Source organism: Garra rufa, chromosome 1 (assembly GCF_049309525.1).
Source record: "Garra rufa chromosome 1, GarRuf1.0, whole genome shotgun sequence".
Classification (NCBI taxonomy): Eukaryota; Metazoa; Chordata; class Actinopteri; order Cypriniformes; family Cyprinidae; genus Garra; species Garra rufa.
The window spans coordinates 50,544,059-50,571,292 of NC_133361.1; the positions used below are offsets into that span (position 1 = coordinate 50,544,059).

Below are 27,234 nucleotides of genomic sequence, written 5' to 3' on the forward strand. Positions count from 1 at the left end.
AAAATGAAAAAGGTTTATTTTCATTTGATTATGAGAAAAATTAAAACACACAAGAATTTCTTAAAAAAAAAAAAAATAGCAAAAGGATTGTAAAGCCCTATTGTTCAAAATGTTAAAATAGAGAGTTTTGGACTTATTTTTTCACTGAAATAAATGTTTTCGTTATTACACAAAGTAGGGTAAAGTACCGAGAAAAAAAAGTATGGAAACCTAGGGGAAACACTGTATCCTATTGCTACACTTAATGGCAATATTGCACTGGTCTGTTGGACTAGGTTGAACAAAAATAAACAATATTTTGTTGCTTAAGCTTATGTGTTCAGTCATTCTTCAATGGTATACTAAAAATCCATATGAAAAAACGTACTTCTCACTGTTCTCAGGTCAAATATTTATATGCGATTAAAATGCGATTAATTTCGATTAATTAATTACAAAGCCTTTAATTAATTAGATTAATTTTTTTAATCGAGTCCCGGCCCTAATATATATATATATATATATATATATCACACATCGCCATCACCCATTTGATCTCAAGTTAAACAAAAGAGCTAAAACTTTGAATAGTAATAATTATGTACAATATTGACTTCCTCTCCATTCACTAGTGACAACTCTGACAAAAGCAGAAAGTGGGTCACTGGAGGCTTCAGGGTCAGCGGCGTTCTGTACTGTCAGATTGCCTATTGATTAAGGTCTGGGAAATCACTTAGCTTGGCTTGAGCCACTGCCCTGACAAAGAGTCCCATTCCATCAGATGAGCTCATTGCATCTATAAAACTTGGCAGACGCTACTTCTGTGACCCGATTTGTCATCCTGGTCTGAATGAAGCGGAAGCAGACTGGCACTTTCACAAAAAAAAGGATGAATAAGAGGATTCGCTAACAGTATTCTCATGGGCGTTATTGCACAGCTAAGCAAACGCAACGGTAATAAACTGCGGTCAGCCTGTGCAATATTTATGCATCCTATTAAAACGAAGGTTTGAACGTACTCTCGTCTGAGCCACGGAAAGCCTCTCGGGGCTGCAGGCAGGCGTCGATACGTCTGAAGTGTCGGAAGAGCGGCCGGACTTGCTTCTTGCGACTTTCCTTGTCCTCCTCGGCTCTGCCGGAGAGAATGGAAAACAAGTCAGGTAGCTATTCGTGTGTAAATACGTGAATAAGTTATTTGTCTCCAAAAGACTATTATTAACCTAAAATTGGTTTGGTAATGGCATCAGGGATGGAAAATATTCTATGCATGGGCAAGATATTTGAGGACCAGACATGGCATGCTATTAAACTGTTTATAACTAGACTGCAAGAAATTGTAAACTCCAATATGCCAAAACCAAAATGCCAATGATTATGTTTGCATGGCATCCTTATAATTTAAAGATGCAAACATGCCAGTGCCAATTAAAAGCTGTCCAAGAAAAAATGTGCTTTTTATAAACTGAGTTACAGAAAGGGTTTATGAAAAGACTGCTGCCCTATTGAGAGGCTTTAAACGACACAATCAAAATCAAACGCAACACATTAAAGTATTAATCTCTGCACATTAATTCTTCATCTGGTTCTAAAGCTCCTAATGGGCAACTACATGTGTCTCATTTAATACTTTACAACTCATGTTGTACTTCGACAAACTAAGAGGCTCTGAGTCTTCATTTATTATATGATTTTCTGTTCCTCTATGATTTCTGCAGCCATTATAGTTCATAAAAAATATTTACAGCTTATATTAATATTCCACTGTGAGGATGAAGGGGATTTGATGCTTACGGGCTGTGCAATATCTCAGTCCAGCGCTGAAGCTTCAGGACGTCTTCCACCAGTTCAGGAAAGCGGCTGAGCTCTTGAACGGCGCACAAATACAGCTCCTGAAACGATATGCATTTGTTATTGAGACCAGGAGGAAGAAAAATAAGGGAGATGAGGAGAAAAAATAGTTTTGCTTCACAACATTACGGTTGAACTACTGATGTCACATGACTATTTTAATGATGTCCTTACAATCTTTCTGGACCTTGAACATATCTACACAGGGTTAGAAAGCTCTCTGATTTTACCAAAATATCTTATTTTGTGTTCTGAAGATGAACAAAGGTCTTACAGGTTTGGAACGACATGAGGATGAGTAATTAGTAAAACTATCTCTTTAATGAAATGGCAATGTGAAAACAGACAGTTCTAATTCATGGACCAACAGCTAAAAACAGCTGCAAGAAAACATAAGAAAAGAACAGGTTTCAAAATAAACCTTGTGTTGTCATGTACCAGAACAAAATATCATAAACAAGAAAAAAAACACCATCTGCAGCACAGGTGTGTTTGTCTTTAATTAAGAAACACCGATGTGAAACAGACAAAAAAAGAGCAGCATTTTCTTTAGAGGAGCTGTAATATGTTCTGTTACCATAGTAACCCTGATAGTCTTACACCAGTGATGACACTCTAAAAACTGTATAAAAGGTACAAAGTATTTTTTAAATAAACTTCTAACAAACTTGAATGAGGTTTATGCTTAAAACAACTGCTAATGGGGTAATAAATGTAATCTTAAAGGGATAGTTCAACCAAAAGTGAAAATTCTGTCATTAATTACTCACCCTCATGTCGTTCCAAACATAGATATATATACATAGATGCCTCATTAGCGACTGTTTCTATGGGCCGTTATACGTAAGCCATCCGCCATTTCACTGCGGTCTACTTGACGTCATTCACCCATAGATCTCATAGTAATCACTGAAAATTCGAAAAGCCACAGTCCTGCACAGCCGTTGGTCTGCGAACCTACAGTATGGTGAATGACGTCAAGTGGACCGTTCCAAAATGGCGGACGCATCTACGTGCTTGGAGCGGTCCAATGCGGTATCTATGTATATATATCTATGGTTCCAAATCTGTAAGACCATCATCTTTGGAACACAAATTAAGATACTTTCTAATATCTTTCTGACCCTGCACAGACATCAATGCAACTGACATGTTCAAGGCCCAGAAAGGTAGTAAGGACATTGTTAAAATAGTCCATGTAACACCAGTGGTTCAACTGTAATTTTATGAAGCTACGAGAATACTTTTTGCTCACAAAGAAAACAAAAATAATGACGATGTGCGATATATTGCCCTAGAAATAATTACGATAAGCGATATTATTTTCATTTTGAGGCCTACACACTTTCAAATGACAACAAACTTTTAATTCCTAAGAAAATTTAGATCATGGAAGTAAGTTTCAAAATATTAGATACCTTAAAAAAAACTTGAATAAATAGTAAACAAACAAAGAATGCACAAATGGTATGCACAGATGTCCGTATGCACAAAGTCACAGATCCCTAAACAAGGCCATATCTGCAGATGAAACATTTTTTGTAGAAGCATTTTTTTAGATTTGAAATAACATGACTAGAACATGTGCAAGAAGCTGCAAAACACATAGGCGCGAGTGAAAACCGAAAAACAAGGTGAAATACATTTTTAAGTAAATACAATGGACAATATAAAGCATCACCAAAAATTAAATATTGTGCGATAAGTCGATATATTAATTATTGCGTCAGGCCTAGATGCACGTTCACAAGAGCATCACGACGCATGTGAGCGGTGCTGCTGACGAAGGAGCTGGCGTTCTAACATAAACAACCATCTCTCTTAGTTCATCGTCTGTATAATGTGATTCAAATAAGGCTGGGCAAAAAATCAAAGTCATCCTCTGTCGAAATCTTCAGACAAGTTTACATGCGTCATCTTCTGCTTGCAAACAAGGCACAGCGCAAACAACTCGTGTGGACAACTGTTATTAAAAGTTATTTTTGTTTTTCTTTGTGCACAAAAAGTATTCTTGTAGCTTTATAACCAGCTTTTTTTGAACCACTGATGCCACATGGACTATTTTATCAATATCCTTACTATCTTTCAGGGTCTAGAGCGTGTCAGTTGCGTTACTGTCTATGCAAGGTCAGAAAGCTCTCGGATTTCATCAAAAATATCTCAATTGGTATTCAAAAGATGAATGAAGGCCTTACAGGTTTAGAATAACATGAGAGTGAGAAATTATTGACAGGATTTTCATTTTTGAGTGAACAATCAAGATATATTCTCTAATCAAAGCCATGCTGTTTCCCAAATCAATGAATCTAGATGTTTTTTTAGGTATTTTACTGAAAAACAAGACAAAAATATTTATTAAGTAGTTAAAAATTATGATTTTTCACTATTTTGCAGTTTGAGTTTCTTTATTTTTTAGCATTTCATTTTGTTGTTTGTATGCATTTTAAATAATAAAAAACATTTATGAGCTTTTTTTTTTTTTTTTTTTTTACATGTGCAGTACCTTTGGGAAGGTGTTGGAGCGATCGCCCTCCTCCTGCAGTAAGTCTCTGTATGTGTCCAGATAGCGGAAGGCCACAGTCAGAACTGCAAGTTTCCGCTCAGCTCCGTCCCAGCCGGGCCAGCCCTCACCCTGCTTACCCTCTGAGCTGAATCTGAGCCAGGAGTTAAGAAACAACACACTCACGAGCCAACACATACACACCTGCGCTCACTAAATACAGTGAATATAACCGTACGCACATGTCTGCAGTCGTGGCCAAAAGTTTTGAGAATGACACAAATATTAGTTTTCACAAAGTTTGCTGCTCAACTGCTTTTAGATCTTTGTTTCAGTTGTTTCTGTGATTTACTGAAATATAATTACAAGCACTTCATACGTTTCAAAGGCTTTCATCGACAATTACATGACATTTATGCAAAGAGTCAGTATTTGCAGTGTTAGCCCTTCTTTTTCAGGACCTCTGCAATTCGACTGGGCATGCTCTCAATCAACTTCTGGGCCAAATTCTTTCATAATCACTTCTTGGAGTTTGTCAGAATTAGTGGGTTTTTGTTTGTCCACCCGCCTCTTGAGGATTGACCACAAGTTCTCAATGGGATTAAGATCTGGGGAGTTTCCAGGCCATGGACCCAAAATGTCAACGTTTTGGTCCCCGAGCCACTTAGTTATCACTTTTGCCTTATGGCACGGTGCTCCATCGTGCTGGAAAATGCATTGTTCTTCACCAAACTGTTGTTGGATTGTTGGAAGAAGTTGCTGTTGGAGGGTGTTTTGGTACCATTCTTTATTCATGGCTGTGTTTTTGGGCAAAATTGTGAGTGAGCCCACTCCCTTGGATGAGAAGCAACCCCACACATGAATGGTCTCAGGATGCTTTACTGTTGGCATGACATAGGACTGATGGTAGCGCTCACCTTTTCTTCTCCGGACAAGCCTTTTTCCAGATGCCCCAAACAATCGGAAAGAGGCTTCATCGGAGAATATGACTTTGCCCCAGTCCTCAGCAGTCCATTCGCCATACTTTTTGCAGAAGATCAATCTGTCCCTGATGATTTTTTGGAGAGAAGTGGCTTCTTTGCTGCCCTTCTTGACACCAGGCCATCTTCCAAAAGTCTTGGCCTCACTGTGCGTTCAGATGCGCTCACACCTGCCTGCTGCCATTCCTGAGCAAGCTCTGCACTGGTGGCACTCCGATCCCGCAGCTGAATCCTCTTTAGGAGACCATCCTGGCGCTTGCTGGACTTTCTTGGACGCCCTGAAGCCTTCTTAACAATGCAGTGGAACGTTTTTTTGGGGGGGATTAAGTTAATTTTCATGGCAAAGAAGGACTATGCAATTCATCTGATCACTCTTCATAACATTCTGGAGTATATGCAAATTGCTATTATAAGCATGAAATTGAAATTTCCAATATTTATGTAATTCTCAAAACTTTTGGCCACGACTGTACACATTTACAGATAGACAGATAGACCGATAGACAGACAGATAGACAGATAGACAGATAGATAGATAGATAGATAGATAGATAGATAGATAGATAGATAGATAGATAGATAGATAGATAGATAGATAGATAGATAGATAGATAGATAGATAGCCTCAAAGGCAACATGCAGCTGGTGTTTTTGAGCACTGAGTGGGTTTTTATGAGCATATGCGGATAAACACATACTCAGACAGCCGCTGTCCGATCACCTGACACTGATGCCACACTGGAAAAACAAAATCTATGCTTCTGTGGCCAGACAGCCAGAATAATTACAACCTTTGAAAAGTATTGAGGCCGATGGAACACACCCATCACACCCACACACACTTACGTACACACACAAGTTACAACATAAACACACTCGCCATTTCTGTACTCGCATGCTTACATAAGTCACGTTGGTAAACTAACGCATAAGACATACACTTTTTCGGCACGTAAAATGACCTAAAAATCAAAGACTCCCTGTCCCCAATCCTACCACTCATATGAGCAGGAAACCTGAAAGGTGGACTAAATTTAAACTGGAGTATCCCTGAGCCTCTCTGCCTATAATTAAAGAGTCCCCGACACCCCGTCTAAAATTGACACAGCTATTCCCATACAAAAAAGGCCCAAGAGGAGCTTCTGCAAATGGCATCCCAGATCTAGTAAATCTATATCCAGAGCCGTCACCTCTGCTCGGGTGCCAAAAAAACAGCAGCAGTCTGAGCCGCTGGGCAGCTGCAAGAGTTGAACTCTGTTCGCTCGCACGAGCCCTGGATAGCGGCCGCCACAGCGGTTTGGAGCCCGGCCAGGCCGACTCCACCGGGAGTGTCAATGTGTGAAGAGCTAAAAGCACTGAGTGAAAAGGAATCATCCTGCTTTGAAATCTTTTTATTAAACCCCTCAAATGAGCCCTGACGAGTGGGAAGTCTACGAGACAGGGCTTTTTTCCCCAAGCAGGAAGCAGACATGTTGCCACAACAAAAAGATCTGATTAGGCCTGGATTAGGTCAAGTCAAAGACCAGGAAAAAAAGGTGTGGAAAGTGGCAAGATAAATGGCCCAGGGAGGAGGGAGAGGAGAGAGAAAGAGAGGAGCGGATCGTGAGGCGAGGTGGTGACGGCAGTCAGGGAAGATTAGCGAGGGTCACTGATTGCCGCAGACACTCGGGGGGCCGCCGCGCAGGAGATCCGCAGCAGACACGCTGCATTAGGAGCGCTGAGGCATGCAGACGGGCCTCCCCAGGAATACCTTTGTGCTTAAAGTCCGCAGACAAGCCCCTCAGACGCCATTATGGTCTGGGTAGGGGGGGCTATGGCACTCACAGAAGGAATGTAGGTCAGCGAATGAGAGAGGGGACTTAGAGAGAGAGGGGTGTCCTCTACACACACACTTATACACACTCTGACACAACGCCTAAAGCTAACAAAACAAACATTCCCCACATTGCACACTTCTTATCTGAATTTAGGCAACCGATGGACCCTTAGGGATGGGGATGGGGGTGTTGGCCCACAGAGTCTGATAGAGCTAGGTTAGCATTGCGGCTAATTGGTAAATCATTCTGACCCAAATCTTAAACGGCATGTGCGACTGTTAGCCCCCTGCGGTAGTAAGACGCTGGGCGCTTTGGCTATGTGTGTTGGCTGTTTTTTGGCAGATAATTCCGTTTGTTTTGGAAGTGTTTTGAAGACGTTCAAGTGTTCGGCTTGATGATTTAGAGCCAATTGCTTTTTCTGAAGTGTTATGAAGTAAACAAACTGATTGGGGAACATGTAGGGCATTAGCATAGCTGTCAGTGTGACAACTCAATTTCAAACAAAATAACATAAATATTGAAGTTTTAGCTAAAAACAAAAACAAAAAGTTAGGTGAAGTACTAAAAAAGTTCACCAGTTAGCAAGTTATACATGGTTTAACCAGTTCTGAGTTGTGTCTAGTTGGTAACCATCGGTCTGACAAGCAGGATTTAACGAATGGAAAAAAATTAGATGGGAGGAGAAATTATATTTCAATGCTTTTATGTTTTCTTGCAAAAGTATCACATTCCAAGAGAAACTTTGCAGGCAAAAACAACATTTTATGGAGCACCTAAAGGGACATGCTGATGGGAAAAATACAGGGTGGGAGAAAAAATGTTTTTCTTTTGACATTTTTTGCATTTCCTAAAGAAACTGCATATACTTGCAAATCTGTTGAGTTTTCTCGCAAAACTTTTGTGTTCTCTCACAAAAATATTTGCTCTTCCTCACCAAGATATTTGCTTTATAGTTTTATAAAGATATTTGCAAATATAGTTTGCATTATCTTGCAAAGATATTTGCTTTCCCTCGTAAAACTTTAGCATTTTCTCCAAAAACGTGTTTTCTTGCAAAACTTTTGCATTTCCTCGCAAAAATATTTGCTTTCCCTTGCAAAACCTTTTCGTTATCTCGCAAAGATATTTGCTTTCCTTTGCAAAACATTTGCGTTATCTCAAAACTATATTTGCGTTTTCTCGCAAAACTTTTGTGTTCTCTCACAAAAATATTTTGCTCTTCCTCACCAAGATATTTGCTTTCCCTCGCAAAACTTTTTCATTATCTCGTGAAGATAAATGCTCTCCCTCGCAAAGATATTTGCATTATTTTGTGAAGATATTGCTTTCCCTCGCAAATCTTTAGCATTTTCTCTGAAAACTTGTGCGTTTTCTTGCAAAACTTTTGCCTTTTCTCCATAAATATTTGCTTTCCCTTGCAAAACCTTTTAGTTATTTTGCAAAGATATTTGCTTTCCCTCTCAAAACTTTTGCGCTCTCTTATAAAAAAAAATATTTTTGTTTTCTCGCAAAACTTTTGCATTTTCTCGCAAAAAGTTTAGCATTTTCTCGCAAAGACTTTTTCATTCTCTCACTAAAATATTTGCATTTTCTCGCAGATATTTGTTTTCCCTTCCAAAACGTTTGCGTTATCTTACGAAGATATTTGCTTTCCCTCAAAAAACGTTTGCGTTCTCTCGCAAAAATATTTGCATTTTCTTACAAAAAGTGGAGTTCATACAAACTCTGTACTTTAAAAGTTTTGCAAGCAAATGTAGAACATTTTGTTTTGTGAGAGACTGTAAAAGATTTGAAAAATATTTTTTCTCCCATCCCATATTTTTTCCACCATGTCCCTTTAGGGGCTCCATAAAATATATTTTTTTAAACCTAATTGTTCCTCCCACCTCATATTACATTTTTTGAAAACAAATGCTAAGTTTCTCAGGGGAATGCAAAACTTTTTGCGAGCAAATTCAAACCTTTTGCGAGTGAGCCCAAAAGCATTGAAATATAATTATTTTCTCCCACCTCATATTGAAAGTTTTGTGAGAGAACACAAAATTTCTCAGGGGTATATACACGTTTTGTGTATTTCAGAAAACTGAAAAGTTTTGTGAGAAAATGCAAAGGTTTTGTGAGCAAATGCAAAAATATTTACATTAAAATTTTCCTCCAATCAATTTTTTTACCCATCATCATTTTCTTCCATACTATAAAGCTTCTGTTTAATAATTAAAAAAAAAAAACATTCAAAATGAATTAAATTCAATTGTAAAACATTTAATAGAAGTTAAATATTCAAATAAATGTAATTAATAAAAAAACAACATTCTGCTCCACTTGCCCATATCAAATGCGAGAGCTTCTGGTCCTAAAGAACGCTATTCTTAATGCTAACAGAAATTAGACCCTATTTGATAAGACCCTAATCCAAGCTGTAGCCCTAAAACTGGTTAAACATGTTCTACCTGAATAAATCACATTAAGACAGGGTTATAGTTGTCCAGTGAAGATTTTCAGAAGTTAAGTGGTGTACATCTGACATTTATGGCTCTGGCGAGAGGAAAGGATACTGCTGAAGCAAGACCTGTTGGAACCTGTCTGGGGCCAAGAAGATTGGGTGTGTCAACATGAAGTCATCCAGGAGTATTTCTGCAAGAAGACAAGAGAGAAGAGCACAACCTTATTAGTGACATCACAAGTGAACAAGATGTTCATGCACATCTGAACAAGGTGTTGTGTGGCAGCGACTGACACGAGGAGGACATAATGAAAGACAAGGAACTCAAGAAAATTTGGTCTTTCGCGCAGACTTCGTCATAGCTTTTCTTGCTCGACAGGTTGTAAACGCTCGCTCTGCGAGTTTGTGTTCAGAGAAACGAAGTTGAACCTGACGGCACCAGCCTTCACCTCTGCTAACTCATCTCAAGGACTTTGGGTTTGTGGGTAGAATAAATCACGGCACTTTCTGGCCCACTTTGGACCGCAGACACTCCCAAAATCTGCAGCAATGTACTATACAAAGACATCTGCCTGTACAATACAGCAGCTAAAAGTAACTAACAAACAAGCTCATATAAATGTCAACAAACAGCATAATAAATGAGCAAGACTGTGTGAAGTGCGCAAAAAGGATAAATATCTTTCGATCTGGGGCACATCTTGTCAGTGAGGTTTTCAGGACTGTATTTTGGCTGATGAGAGGACATGATGCTGATTATGTATCTGGGTTATATCAATGTGGAGCACATAAATCATTGATACTTAACTATTAAAACGTGATCGCTGAGAGGAATGAGAAACGAGTCAGTAGCACAAAACGAATACGTCAGTTCAAAATGCTAAAGCGTTCACGTGTCATGCAAATAAAGCAAAGCGTGCATGAGCTATGAGCAAAATAGGGTCCAATATTCAAAGCTCAACTAATACATTCGCATTTCAGAGCAGTAGCTCGGACACAGAATACATTTGTATCGGTGGTTCAGTCAGACAATGAATTTAATTAAGATGAGCTGTCAGTTGAATTTCCTGAGTCGATTCATTCGTCTGAACCGCAAAGATTCCCACAATCGTGCCCTGCTTTGCATGATGATTTTGCAGGCAACAACCGATCCCTGATTGGCGTGGACGTGTTTGTTTGAGTTCCTGATTGTGACTATCGAGAAATGACGCAAGCGTCCTCCTGTCATTACTGGAGGGATGCCGGGACACAAGGTGTTCTAATGTTCATTTTAGAAATCGAACATGTTCAAACCTGCAGACATCACGTATCTGTGCATGTTTTTGTGAAGTCACACCTCTTTTGAGAGTTACAGGTGAGGCATAATGGAAGTGTGGGGAAAATAAGGTCACATGCACCGTTTGCACACCTAGACTACCTATTATCGTATTGTATAAAATAGCATTGAATGCAATCTAATTATATATTTCTAAGAATATACATAATTGCATCACTTGATTTCACATTTATGAATTGAAAGTATTTATATGATTACAATAATACAAATAATTATATGTAGGCATCACCTCTCAACTAATGCTGTATAGTAGGCTACTAACGTTTCTTTACTATAATAGTGAAGGTTAAATTACTTCATTTGTATACAAACGCTGAAGTTTTGTAATAACAAAGTTCCATTTGCATATTTACATTTTTACTCCAATTCGTTATCTGAAATCTAAACATTAAAATGGTCATAAAAACCTGACAGATTTATTCAAACATAAACACTGAAGAACAGTAAAAATAACAATGAATATGTTATTTGGTACATATTTTGAACAAAATGCTCCTCTCTAGGGTTAGGTATTCTAACTGACTAATGATGCTCACCGAATATGTTTTTTCTGACATTGTTTACAAGCTGTTATATTAACGTCTTTCCGCAGTTAAAACACGGATTACGCGATTACATGAGACAGATACGGATTTCGGTAAATTGTACTCTTTCTTTTAACATACCTTCGGGTGTTTATTCATGTTTATTTTGTGCTGAAACTGGAAATTAAGCGGAAGAGACTATCGGTTCACCTGCGTTTCGAGCTGCCGCGTCGGTTGAACTGAGGCGATACAACGATCTGTCACTCCATATTAAACAGCGCCAAAACGGTATTTATTGTTTAGAATAGATACTGTAATAAAATAGACCAAATTTGGGTTAGGATTAGATTAAGATTTGAGACTTTGTTTCATATCAAAAGCATGAAGCAGAAAAGTTATTGTGATTTATTGGATGTCCTGTTCATTAAATGAAAACAGGCTCGACTAGTCGATTACTGAGATTTAAGAATCAGTATATTTTTTATTCGTCGTTTTCCATTTTAAACACATTTAACACTTCATCCAAGCAGAATATAATAAACAAAACAGTAAAAAATATAATAAATAAATAAATAAAACATCAAATAATACTATAACATTATTATATGGGTGTCAATCCATATAAGTTGACAAAAGTTTAGAGAACTTTAAGGCACTTTTTATTTTTTTAGTTTTATGGATTGAAATAAAATTCTGAAATCATTTTAAAATGCTGTGAAACAAGGAGAAACTTTAACAAATCTACACTTGTGTATATAAAACTTTGCTAATTTAAGAATCAATATCGTTTTGTGAAAATGAGAATTGATTAAAGTTAAATAGATTTTTTTTACCCAGCCCTAATATATATGCATTCAAAATAAGTAGCCTATTTATATCATTACAGTTATATTATAATTACTATATTAAAATAAATGTGCATGTGTGTGTATTATTAATAATTATCTAACATTATTATTATTTATGTGAACCTGGACTACAAAACCAGTCATAAGGGTACATTTTTTTAAATTGAGATTTATCTGAAATTTGAACAAATAAGCTTCCCATTGATGTGGCCGAGATACAACTATTTGACAATCTGGAATCTGAAAAAAAAAATTAAATACTGAGAAAATCGCCTTTAAAGTTGTCCATATGAAGTTCTTAGCAATTTTTATTACTAATCAAAAAGTAAGTTTTGATATATTTATGATAGGAAAAAAGTATTATTTATAAAGTATCTTTATAAAACATGATCTTATTATCCTATAATGATTTTTGGCATAAAAGAAAAATAGATCATTCTGAGTCTGACCCATTCAAATATATTGTGGTCTAGAGTCACATATTTACATATGTGACCCTGGACCACAAAACCAGTCATAAGGTAAAATTTTGAGATTTATACATCATATGAACGCTCAATAAATAAGCTTTCTATTGATGTATGGTTTGTTAGGATAGGACAATATTTGACCGAGATACATCTATTTGAAAATCTGGAATCTGAGGGTGCAAAAAAATCAAAATACTGAGAAAATCACCTTTAAAGTTGTCCAAATTAGGTTCTTAACAATGCATTTTACAAATCAAAAATTACATTTTGATATATTCACAGTAGGAATTTTACAAAAAATCTTCATGAAACATGATCTTTACTTAATTTCCTAATGATTTTTGGCATAAAAGAAAAATCAAAAATTTTGACCCATGCAATGTATTTTTGGCTATTGCTACAAATATACCCCAGCGACTTAAGACTGGTTTTGTGGTCCAGGGTCACATATGTGTATATTATATTATTATTATAACACATATTGCATCAAATAGTATTTAGCATGTATGGTAGACTTTAGCAGACGTCATATTGTTGAATAAAATATATGTACATTGGAGGTGGGCATGCAAAGTCAGACACCTTCCACATCTTTGCAGCTGCAGATCTTTTGCGGTTGCCACGGCAACGCTGACTTTAGAGTCTGCATGGTGAGTAAGGAGAAATAAAAAAAGATGAGAGGCCGAGAGCGAGACACACAGACAAAATAAAGACAGAAGTACGCAGAGAGACAGAAGCAAGAATCAAGTTAAAACCCACAAAAAAAGGCAAATGGGATGCAAAGCTAGAACCGACAAAGAGGGTGCAGCGAGGCAGTCGAGTTAGTGTGGAAAAACAGGAATGGAATGACTGGAGGAGGAGTCAGCAGGGTTAATTACCACCTCTGATAACCGGCACATGTTAGTAACCAAACGGAAGATACGCTCCGAACAAGTTCTATTAAAGTTGATGAGGGAATAATGAGGTGTTGCGTCAGAGCTGATATATATTCGTGCAACTTTACTTTAGTCACCGTTGCATGTGTGTGTGTTTGTTAGTGCTGACTGGATCACTTCTGGAGCCCCTCTGGTCAAATGTAAGCATTCTTTTCTAGGGCAATGACCATCTCTCTTCATTAGCATTTGTCATGGCTGTTGAGATTAAATTAGAGTAGGAGTTTATAATTCTCGATAACTTGTGCTGCAGCCGTAATTGAGCCATGTGTTATGTCAGTGCGTGGGTCTGTTCGCCTCCCTCAGGCGTATATTGCTTAGCAGAGAGCATCCAAACTGCTCTGAAGAGCCAAGTAAATTCCTGAATCACGTGAAGAATCACTGCAGGACGCACATTTAATGCATCCAGCTGTCCTTACTCAACACTTTTGGCTGCGACGCAACAGATCCGAGCCAAATTTAGGATGAGTTTTATGCTAATAAAAATTTTACCACATCAAGGTAAATCAAAGCAGTAAAAGAGGAAAACGCTTTTATGCACTTTTGCACCTTGCAAAGGCAGGAACTGTGAAAGCCTGTTCATTTATTTCTGGTAAATGCACATTTATATCTCACAACTGCAAGTTTATTTTCTCATAAATGCAACTTTTTATCTTACATAATTGCAACTTTATATCTTAGTTTCGACTATATCTCAGTTTTGACCTCATATCTTACAACAGCAACTTTATTTTTTATAATTGTGACATTATAGCTTACACTTGTGACTATATCTCTAAATGGTGACTTTATATCTTAGAACTTTTTTTTCATAATTGCGACTTTATAGCTTACAGTTGCCACAGTATCTCTAAATTGCAAATTTAGATCTTAAAACGGCAACTTTTTTCTTATAATTGCAAATTCATAGCTTGCAGTTTCTACTGTATCTCTAAATTGCGACTTTATATCTTTTTATCTTCATCTTTAAAGCTTACAATTGCGACTATAGCTCTAAATTACAACTTTATATCTTACATCTGCAACTTTACTTTTTGCAACTTTATAGCTCACAATTGCAACTATACTGTGACGTTATATCTTAAAAAACTTTATTTTGCACCGTCAGTGGTGGACGAAGTACACAAATCAAGTACTTGAGTAAAAGTACAGATATGTATAATAGAATATTACTCCAGTAAAAGTAAAAGTACTCCTTTTTCAATTTTACTTGAGTGAAAGTACAAAAGTAATACATTTTTTGTGTACTTAAGTAAAAAAGTACTGAACTATTTTGATATTTTATATAGGTTACTTAATTTAATTTTATATTAGCATATATATATATATATATATATATATATATATATATATTTTTTTTTTTTTTTTTTTTTTTTTTTTTTCAATCCTACTGTTCAAAAAGCCTTGGATTTTCCCAAAATAATCACTAGCCTACATGGAGTCAAGTGTTGTTGATATGGACTACGTTGACAAGAGTAATGTTCACTGTGAAGCTTACATTGCCATGTACCTGAGAGAAAACTGATTTGACCATCTCATTTCAACCAGTAAGAAAAGGTGTTATTTTTAAAGCTTGTTATTTTGCAGAACGGCACAGTTATAAATGATAGGAGAATAAGGCCTGAAGTTAATAAGAAAAATGTAATTATTTTTCATAATATTTTTCTTTTTTCTCAAACATTGTCTGTGTAAAAACACTCCCGGCCAAATGCCCCCAGAGGGCTTTACTTCCCACTTTGATAATTACTGTAGTTCTGTACCATGTTCTGAACATCACATCTTTTGTTTTTCCCTCAGATGTAAACTGTCTAGGTGGTTGATTATAAATATGTGGACTTCATATCTGAAAATTACCTCAACTTAGCACCAGCAAGCTTGTTTGTTAGGAAGTTAGCATCAGCTAACAATATTTACTTATTTTCAGTATGGTTAACATTTGTATAAACATCTGTCTACTAGGCTAGTTGATCCGAACAATATAAAAAAAGTATACCGTTAATAAACAATTTAAAAACAGACGTCACATAGAGATACATAGGCTACGTAGCATTTTAATAAAACTGTTAATGTTACAGCAGCGAGGAATATGAACGTGCATGAGTTATTTTATTTAATCCGTTATTTTAATGTTTTTTGACCTAAAAAGAGACAATGATGTTAATGTGTCTGCATTCAAGCATTTCAGAGGGCTTAAATACATCACCCTCTACAGCAGATTTAGTTCGCAAACAACTGACAGAAACAATAATTAATCCTAAAATGCGACATTATAACTTACTTTTCGCAGCATCACTCGCGCACGCGCTCACATGATCTCCCGGTTCTTGTTTGTGAATCCAGTTGACGGGAGACTCGCTCTAAACGGCTCATTTGAATCAATAAGTTGTCGACTCGAGAACAAGAACAGATGCAATTGGATCAGTCCAATTCGTGAATGAATCGTTTGTTGCGATTTGCGAACCGATTGAAAAGAATCAGTTTGTTCATTAATCAGACACCGCTTCTGCGTCTCGGAACACGTGATATATTATGAGGAGTAACGACATGTTTTTGAAATGTAGTGAAGTAAAAAGTACGATCTTATGCCTTGGAATGTAGTGAAGTAAAAGTAAAAGTTACTCAAAATAAAACTACTCCAGTAAAGTACAGATACTTGAAAAATGTACTTAAGTACAGTAACGAAGTACAACTACTTCGTTACTGTCCACCACTGTGCACCGTTGCGACTTTATATTTTACAGTTTCGACTATATTTCTAAATTACAACTTTATATCTTAGAACTACAACTTTATTTCTTTTAATTTTGACTTTATAGCTTACATTTGTGACTATATCTCTAAATAGCGACTTTATATCTTAAAACTGAAACTTTATATCTTACAACTACAACTTTATTTCTTATAATTACGACTTTATAGCTTACAGTTGTGACTATATCTCTAAATTATGACTTTATATCTTACAGCTGTAACTTACTTTCTTATAATTGTGACTTTATCCCACAATTGTAACTATATTTTACAACTGCAACTTTATTTCTTATACTTTCGATTTTATATCTTAAAATTGCAACTATATTGTGACTTTATATCTTAAAACTACAACTTTATTTCTTAGAATTGTGACTTTATAGCTTACAATTGTGACTATATCTCGAAATCATGATTTTATATCTTAGAACTACAACTTTATTTCTATTAATTGCAACTTTATAGCTCACAGTTGCAACCATATCTCTAAATTGCGTCTTTATATCTTAAAACAACAACTTTATTTCTTAAAATTCACTTTATAGCTTACAATTGTGACTATATCTCGAAATCGTGATTTTATATCTTAGAACTACAACTTTATTTCTTATAATTGAAACTTTATAGCTCACAATTGCGACCATATCTCAAAATTGTGACTTTATTGAAAATTGTGATTTTATATCTTACAATTGTGACTATATTGAGACTTTATATCTTAGACCTACCATTTTATTTCTTATAATTGTGACTATCTCAAAATTAAGAGACTATCTTACAACTGCAACTTTATTTCTTATAATTGCGACTTTTTAGCTTATAATTGTGACTCTGTATGCAACTTTATTTCTTATAATTGCGACTTTATATCTTGCAATTGCGTCTGTATTGTGACAATATATATTTGAATACTACAACTTTATTTTGTACCATTGGGACTTTATATTTTACAACTGCGACTATTTTTCTAAATTACGACTTCATATCTTTCGTATAATTGCAATTTTATAGCTTACAATTGTGACTATATCTCTAAATTGTGACTTTATATCTTAGAACTACAAATGTATTTTTTATAATTGCAACTTTATTTTTTACAACTGAAACATTATATCATAAAACTGTGATTAACTGCAGCTTTTTATCTCAAAATGTGAGTTTTTTTATTTTAAACTTTATTTTCTGTCTCTATGACCTGTTTTAGGTGGAAATAGGCTTTCAAAAGAAACTATGTATGTGGCTTCACCGTGTAAAATTTTGATATCCACCTTTAGTGTTAAATTAGTCAGTGCTGGTGTTTAGCTTGGAAATATAAATCAGCATGAAGATGAGGCACAGAAGACACAAATATGACACCTTTCCGCCTCACATGCTTTTTTTCTCTATCTAATCCCTTCTTTCTCTGACGGCCCCCACATTCTCCAGCATTCCTCCATACATTTTCCTCTTTCGACTCACTAGTTTACATTATGATTGAGCTTAAAGTGTAGCAAATCTCCTGCCTAGATTGGCACAAAGCGCATCTCTTTAAATGACAAGAGTGGGAATAGAGCAAAATCCAACACCCACCCTTATACCCACATGCACACACCACACACACAATCTAGATGCCCACACAAGCACATGCTCACTCACAATCACAGACAAATATAGACACTGCACATGTATTCTCTTCACCAGCACATGCTCTCGCACTGTGAGAACGAAATGCAAGAGAGAATTCAGACGGACACCCATCACACACACCGAACACCCATCGTTCAGACAAGTGAAAAGCACTCCCTTTCTTTTGATCTTAAGGTCAAAAGAAGCTCTTGCCAACTGAAAACACCATAATCCTGCTGTCTTCAGACGATGGGAGGAAACAGGGTGTGTGCAGTTGAAGGCCGTCTGAAAGAATTTCAGTTTCAGCTAAAATAACCTTGATGAGACTAAACTGGGATCAAACTCATTTCACAATCTTTGTTTTGAAGCTTTAACACTAGGGCAGAGCTCTTATCCTCCTCTGTCCATATTAGGAATGCCACAATCCTCAAAATAATATCAAACCATTTGGTATGACATCCACGGTTCAAAACGTGGATTTCTGTGTGTTTTGTTTCCTCAAAACTGTCTGTTTGTGTAACGACTTATATATAACGACTTGCATAATGTCTTGTGATGAGAACCGTTTATAAACCTGTTGTTCAACAACATTAGTCGAGTATTTGAAACAACTTCCTTTTGTGATCTGATGTGACGGCTTGTCAAAGAATAAGGCAGAAAATATTTTCTATACTTTACTTGAAACCTGAGATAGCTAAAGTGCAGTCATGTGTTTATTGTCTTCATGTTTGATCGGTTAAAGCATTTTTTTAACAGATTTTTACTCAGGTACACCATATACAATACAGTACGGTGCTGTGAGTATTTAAGACATGCTGCTGCACAAATAGCAGATCTATCCAGGTGGAGCTGGGGAGGTGGAGGGTTTCAGAGGAACTCTAAAAGCATGCTGCAAAGTGCTTTAGTGAATGCCAACCAGCCATTTACATGCAACATGAACCAATCAGCTTCTGTCAAGTAGTTTAAATGCTGTGAATATCATCAGTTTGCGTTGATGACCCATCAGCCTGCGTCATCTAGAGTTACAGAACTTGGCATTTTAACAATTGATACTTAAAGGGATAGTTCACCCAAAAATGAAAACTTGATGTTTATCTGCTTACCCCAATGGCATCCAAGATGTAGGTGACTTTGTTTCTTCATTAGAACACAAACGAAGATTTTTAACTCAAACCGCTGCAGTCTGTCAGTCATATAATGGCTGTCAATGGGACCCATGGCTTTGAGAATCAAAAAAACATACACAGACAAAACCAAATGAAACTCTGCGGCTTGTGATGATACATTGAGGTCTTAACACACAAAACAATTGGTCTGTGCAAGAAACTGAACAGTATTATATATACTGTTAATTTTTTACCTCTAATCCACCGCAAGGTCTGACTGTCCTGAGTGCATTTACAACAGCCGGCGCGGACGCCTCAATCAGCTCTGGCATAGTAGACGCACATGCAAAAACGATCTGTCGCGCGTATACGTCACTCATTGTTTACACAGAGAAATTGCGGGTACGACAGCTACTCAAAATGGTAATTACTTGTGCTTTTCCTGATTGCTGCAACCGATTAAAAACTAAAAGATTACAGTTGCTTGCACAAACTCATCTGGGAGTATTGACTTTTCAGAGTCCCAACTTTTGAGCCTGATCGACTGAAGTTATGGTTGCTTGCTCTTTTCGTCATGCGCCGGCTGTTGTGAACACACTCAGGACAGTTGGACATTGCGGTGGATCAGAGGTAAAAAATGATATAAATACTGTTCAGTTTCTTGTACACTCCGATTGTTTCATGTGTTAAAACCTCAGTATATAGTCATGAGCTGCAGGGTATAATTTGGTTTTGTCTGTGTATGTTTTTTTGACTCTCAAAGCTGTGGGGCCCATTGACTGCCATTATACGACTGACAGACTGCAACGGTTTGAGTTAAAAATCTTCATTTGTGTTCTGCTGAAGAAACAAAATCACCTACATCTTGGATGCCCTGGGGGTAAGCAGATAAACATCAAATTTTCATTTTTGGGTGAACTAACCCTTTAAATAGAAAAGTAAGGACTTCAGGTCTCCTAAAATACAAAACAGCAACATTTGAGGTTTTAAAGGTCCAGGTTAGGGGTCACGGGGGTTCATGCTCAATAAACGGCTGTCAGTAAAAAGACTCGAGAGTCCCAGCTGCACGGATGTGGTCAATGTAGATCGTAATCAGCTGGAGATGTGAGATTGGGATTTCAGGAGAGCGTAATGGAGAGGACCAGGGTGGCGTTACATAAACCACGATAGACATTCTGTTACCATGGAGGCCTTATCACATCTAAAGCCCCCACTACCCACGCATGCTCTCCTTTCTCTTCCTCACGCCGTCTTTTCTTCATCTCTGCCTCGCTCACGTTGGTGCCTTTTGGCATGACGCACCGTGTGTGCGCATTCGTGTGTGTTTTGAAGGTCTCTGTTCAATCTCTGCGGGTGTATGCGCTTGTTCTCCGTATCTGCTTTATCTCAACCCCCCCTGCATGAAATCCGTCCATTCTGGGAGGCATTTCACCCTTCAACTCCCATCTTTTCTTTAGATCGTAACACAAAACACCATCATTCACATGCAAATCTCTTTTGGCGGGCCGCCAAATATAAAGAAATACACAAACGCCACTGGAGGACCGCCGCCGTTCCTGAAACAATCCTTTGAAATGAATGCTCGCGGTGAAAACTTCCCATACAGTTTGGAAAGAAGAAAGCAGGTGCAAGTGAAAATACATGTGCCGTTTGTCTTTCAAAAGCAAGAAAGAGTGCATGTCAAGCCACCAGTCTGGCACAAAAAACACCTTACGGCCTGTAAACTAAAACAGAGCTCGCTGAATTTAGAAGCACGCCACTTTTTTAGGTCTAACCCAGTTCAAACTGGCCCCAGGAGAGATTGTTCCTAGATCAGGACTCACAAAAAGCATTTTTAAAGTCTGCTCTCTGGTCAGACGGGAGAAGTGATTTGAAACCTCTGCGACTGGTATTACACAAGATGAGAATGAGAGAGGTGTAGTTGTAATAACTCGACAACATCAGTCCAAGTTTTGCCCACATGAAAGCAGGACACAACAGATCTCAACAAGAATATCAGTGAACACCCATGCAAACAAATCCAAACCACAGCAAAGTTAATGGATTCATTTTGCACCCTTGTGTTTGCCAACCATGTGCACAACCTTTGAACCCAGCTCTCAAATTATGCAATAATGCTGGAGGCAGAGTTGATGCTGCTCGAGGCGTTTTGCAAATTTTCTTGCAGCATTGAACTTGAATGTGTGCAGTTTTATCACATAATTTTTTCAAAGATGGTATGCACATTTATTCATAATATACAGTTCCTTGCAAAAGTATTCATACCCCTTCAGTTTTCTATTGTTTTAAGTTGCTGCCTTATGTTAAACTGCTTTAAATTACTTTTTTTTTCACATCAATCTACACCCCATACACCATAATGACTAAGCAAAAACAGAACTGTCGCAACAATGTATTAAAAATAAAAAAAACTGAAATAACTACATTGCATAAGTATTCATACCCTTTACTCAGTATTTAGTTGAAGCACCTTTACAGCCTCAAGTCTTTTTGGGTATTATGCAACAAGCTTTACTCATCAACATTTGGCAATTATCTGCCATGGTTCTCCTCACCTCTTCACCTCTCAACCTCTGTCAGCTTGGATGTGGGTAGTCACACATTTTCAGGTTTCTCCAGAAATATTTGATTGGGTTCAGGCCCAGGCTCTGGCTAGGCCACTCAAGGTCATTCACAGAGTTGTCTATAAACCAATTTTGCTGTGTGCTTTGGGTCATTGTCCTGTTGGAAGGTGAACCTTTTGCCCAGTCTGAGATTCTGAATGCTCTGGACTGGGTTTTCATTAAGGCTCAATATTTTGGTGCACTGAGCTCTTCTTCTCTGACGAGTCCCTCAGTCCCTATCACTGAAAAACAGCTCCATAGCATGAGGCTGCAGCCACCACACTTTACTGTTGAGATAGTACTCTTAAAGTGATGAGCAGTGGCAGATTTCCTTCAAACATGATGCTTGGAATTGGAATTTTCACAAATTCTGATTGTGTTTTGGGGGCCAGTTCTAGAAAGACTCATGGTTGTTTCAAACTTCTTCCATTAAGGGTAACGGAGACTGTGTGCTTCTGTGAACCTTCAAGGCAGCTGACTTTTTCTAAACTCTTCTCCAGTTGTGTGGCTTGATTCAGTCCTTTTTCTGAGTTCTACAAGCAGTTTTCTGTTTGACCTCTGCTTTTTGGCTTGGTTTTGTTCTCTGATATGCATTTTCAACTGTTAGGCCTTTTATTATTAAGACATGTGTGCCTTTCCAAATCATGACCATTCAAATGAATTTGCCACAGGTTAACTTCACTCGAAGTGTAGTAATGTCTAGAGGCAATATGAATGCTCCTAAGCTTAATTTCATGTGTCCCAGATAAGGGTATGAATACTTATGCAATGGAATAATTTAAGCTTTTATTTTTAATAAATTTGCAAAGATGTTAAAAACTTGGTTTTTGCTTTGCCATTATGGTATATGGAGTGTAGATTGATGTGGGGAAAAAAGTAATTTAAAATAGTTTAACATTAAAATGTTAAGGCAGCAACATAAATGTAAAAAAATGGGGTATGAACACTTTCACAAGACACTGTATGTATACTATTCAAAAGTTTAGGGTCAGTAATTTTTTTTAGAGCAAATTAGCACTTTTGTTTAGCAAGGATTCTTAAAAACAAGGATTACTATTTCAAATAAATGTTGATCTTCTAAATTTTATATTTAAAAAACAATCCTGAACAAACCGTTTTTAACATTGATAATAAGAAGTATTTCTTGAGCAGCAAATCAGCGTATTAGAATGATTTCTGATGGATTACGTGACACTGAAAACTGGAGTAATGATGCTGAAAATTCAGCTTTGATCACAGGAATAAATTACATTTTACAATATATTCAAATAGAAAACAACTTTTTAAAATTGTAATAATATTTCACAATTTGACTGTTTTTACTCTATTTTTAAATAAATAAATAGAGCCATAGTGAGCTTTCTTTCAAAAACCCACACAAAAAAGATGTAATTGTTCTAAAATTTAGTCCAGTGTATATATATAAAGGTGATTTTCTCATTATTTTGATTTTTTGCACCCTCAGTTTCCAGATTTTCAAATAGTTGTATCTCAGCCAAATATTGTCCTATCCTAACAAGCCATGAATCAATGGAAAGCTTATTTATTCAGACATTTTGTGCCGCAGAAAGTTGTATTTTCAGTGAGAACAATAAAAATGCCAAAAAAGCCATATAATGTAAACTGCTGTTGAATCATAAACAATAAAATCATTTCCTAAGAAAGAAAATTGGGTAAAATGTCATGTCCTGTTGTTTTTAAAAGGTTATCACACTCCTCAATGCCATACACAGACTAAATATCCTCAAGCCAGCCTGTGTTTGTAAAACACTGAATACGCATAAACTTTCTTATGAAAAACGTGTCACTTTCTGCCTCCCATCGCTCTTTTTCCTGCAGGCGATGAGAGAACGCACAGCAAGAATGGCCCCAATACTTCAAAATAACAACCAACACATGTTTGATTAAGAAGATCATCAAAGCTAAAAGCTGCCGTTTCTAAACGGTCCTGTATATAATCATTGCCCTCCTCCACTAAACTCCAGTGAAAGAACTTAAAGAATGAAGTATAGTTTGCAGCGATTAATATTACTCATCCCTGCGCTCATCGCTTTCCGCATTAGTGTTTATGCCTGTGATCTAAAAGCATTAGAAGCTGCTGGAAGGGTCTGTATCTTCTTCAGTAAGCTGTTTCGGAAGGAGGCTTTCCATGTGCGGCTGCTTCTTGGTGGGAGTGATCACTGCGTGCTAATCACATCCTTCTCTCCAGCAAGCAGGAGGCTGTTTTCAGGCTGTTATTAGGGCTGTCGGTCAAGCCACTGATCCGGGAGCTCGAGGCCATCTGTGTGTGCGTGTGCACGCGTGTGTTTGAGTGTGCAAACTGCGTGGTGAAAAAGAGCAACCTCTGCTGTCACTTCAAAGGGGCGTCACGTGGCGCATTTGCTATGGTTTGATTCAGCCACTGACTCGCAGTGACTGCAATGCTGTTTTTGTAATGCAGAATGAAAAGAGCGGAGAGAGAGAGAGGGAGAGAGCGCCTCAGAAGTGCCGCCTTATAATCGCTTTCAAAAACTGTGTCTATGTAGCCTGAGTGTGATATTCTCCACTAACATCAGGGCTTGAATTATAGGGGAATGTGATGCTTAAAACAAGACACGACTCACCCAAAGACGGTCAAAAATAAATGTTTATTTGTTTTAAATATATGCACGTCATCAGTTAATATAAGTACGAATTTTCACGTTGCGGTAAATAGGTTCTCGCAACCCGAAATAGCGTTGATCTGATGAGGTAACCATAGCAACAGAGGATTGCTTGTGCAGTTTCCTTAGGCTTGGATTGAACATTAACACACACACACACACACATACATATATAGATGAATCAACCTAATCTCATGATGAAAACGTACCTGTGGGAACTTTTTTTTAAAAACCGTACCGCCATGTACGTTTTGTGACACATTTAATGTGAAATGTCCACTGAGTGGCACTTAAAGAGTGTTCATCTTTTTCTCCAGAACAGATGAAGGTACATGTGTACGTGTCACCACAGTTCTGACTTTAAAATGTCCATTGAGGGGCATTATAACTTTAATGCTCCGTGATGTTTTAAAACAACGTACCATCTGCACTACACCTAAGCCTACCTGAACAGAAGCGAATGTGACGTAAAAACATTGTACGTATGCCGTTTTAGCATGTTTTTCGATTTATCATCTTTCAAATCTTTCATTGTGAGTTTTTCACAGGATTCGTACCCAAGGATTTCACATCCTAAGTCCAATTCTGTGCCGGCTGAACTACCAAGCCAGCTTGTCATGTCCAGAAAGCGAAACATATGGAGATGTAATCGTAACTGTACAAAAACGATTTAAGTGCTCGCTGTTTTACCGCCTCTAGTGTTCATTTCTGTTAAAACCTGCAGTGATATGTACTTATTGGTACATATTTCGCGTATTGCAAAAAGGTTCCCACAGGTACATTTTTGTCATGAGATCAGGTAGGGATGAATACATTAAATTAATTAACAGTGACAGTAAAGACTCAATAAATACAGTTCTTTTGAACTATGTATTTATCAAAAAAAAAAAAAATGTTATATTCATCCTAAAAAAATGTGTCATGGTTTACACAAAAATATTAGGCTTCACGACTCTTTTAACATTCATAATAATGATAAATGTTTCTTGCATTATATTAAAGGAGTAGTTCACTTTCATCTTGTCATCCAAGATTTTCATGTCTTTCTTTCTTCAGTCGTAAGGAAATTGTGTTTTTTGAAGAACACTTTTAGGATTTCTCTCCATATAATGGACTTCTATGGTGCCCCAGAGTTTGAACTTCCAAAATGCAGTTTCAAATGACTCGATCACAGCCAAGGAAAGAAGGGTCTTATCTAGCAAAACGATCAGTAAAAAAAATGTATATACGTTTTTTACCTCAAATTCTTGTCTTGTCTGGCTCTGTGTGTACTCTGTGTAAAGATTAAATAGTATATAAATTTTAAATGTTTTTAGAAAATAACCGATCGTTTCGCTAGGTAAGACCCTTATTCCTCAGCTGGGATCATTTAGAGCCCTTTAAAGCTGCATTTAAACTGCATTTGGGAAGTTCAAACTCGGGGGCACCATTGAAGTCCATTATATGGAGTGAAATCCTGAAATGTTTTCCTCAAAAAACACAATTTCTTTACGACTGAAAAAAGAAAGACATGAACATCTTGGATGACAAGGGGGTGAGTACATTATCTGTACATTTTTGTTCTGGAAGTGAACTTCTCCTTTAAGACTGGAGTAATGATGCTGAAAATTCAGCTTTGAAATCACTGGTTTTAAAATATATTACAATAGAAAACAGCTATTTTTAAACTGTATTTTTGATCAAATAATTGCGGCATTAATGACCATAAGAGACTTTTTTCAAAAGTATTTTAAAAACCTTACTAATTTCAAACTTTCAAACAGAGGTATACATACATAAATATATAACAAACTTAGGAGTGTCAAAGAACAATTTAGTCTGCGCTCAACATATTTCCAATTCAAAAACCTCATAGCATAAGAACGATCATTCATAAGAACTATAACTATAAAGATGACCATAAAGATAACTATAAATGTTCACACCAGCAGACAATATTGACTGTTTATTCTAAGTGTATACTTGTCTGCCACTTTAAATTCTCATGCTTGTTATAGCAGGATTGATTCTGATTGGCTGTCAATGTTTTTATTGTTCATCAGCTGGAAAGTAATTTGTTCTGAAAGTGATTCCAACGATATTGTTTCTCTGTGCCTTTACCGTTATAGCTGTGGTGTAAACTATTGAGAACGATTTTTAGAACTCTATCTTTATCGTTATCGTCCTTGGTGCGAACAGTCCTTAACACTTGCTTTCCACTTATCCCTCTGTTCCCTCCTTCCATTTACTTCATCTTCCCACACCTCCACCTCCTCCGAGGGCGCCAGTTGCCATGTGAACAGGTGCTGAGATTGAGAGAGGCTCCTTCACACAGGAGCATTTGTGCTAAGAGGACTAGGAGGACCCAACAGACTCGCACAAATATCCATATCAGACCACGGGGAAAAAATAGCATCCAAAAACATTTGTTTGGAAAAAAAAAAATGTTTTCCCACCAAATTCTGAGGAAGCACTTTGAAGACAATCCCAGAATGCACTGTTCCTGTGAACTCAGTTCTTTCAAAATTCCAAGCAAACTAGTAAATCATTTAGAAACATACGCAAATCTGGGAGAATACATCAATATCTGTCTCATTCATCGCGATTTCAAAATAAAAGTTAAAGCCTCACTCGTTTTGATGTCCACATATTCATTAAATTACTGTGGCGATAGCATTTCTGTGGTAAAGATATGGCCAAATATTAAAGATTAACTGGACATTTTACTTAAATGTTGTTTAGTCAATATTAAACAAGGATTAGATCGCGTTGTGAAGTGTAAAAACAATCGTCAAGCCGTCGGCGCCCTCTGCAGACCTTTGTTGTAATGAGTAATGTGCATTAGCTCTATTGTTTATAATACATTATGTA

At 37.0% G+C, this 27,234-nt stretch overlaps 1 protein-coding gene across 1 annotated transcript in view; it reads right to left on the reverse strand.

Moving 5' to 3' along the window:
- rapgefl1 (Rap guanine nucleotide exchange factor (GEF)-like 1) overlaps positions 1-27,234 on the reverse strand; it is a 66,663-nt gene that overhangs the window by 28,896 nt on the left and 10,533 nt on the right. Inside the window, exons 2-5 of the mRNA XM_073833492.1 lie at positions 9,680-9,758; positions 4,331-4,481; positions 1,771-1,868; positions 999-1,111 (exon numbers count right to left, since the gene is read on the reverse strand). Of these exons, the coding sequence (XP_073689593.1) occupies positions 999-1,111; positions 1,771-1,868; positions 4,331-4,481; positions 9,680-9,758 (441 nt within the window). The remainder of the gene's footprint in view (positions 1-998; positions 1,112-1,770; positions 1,869-4,330; positions 4,482-9,679; positions 9,759-27,234) is intronic.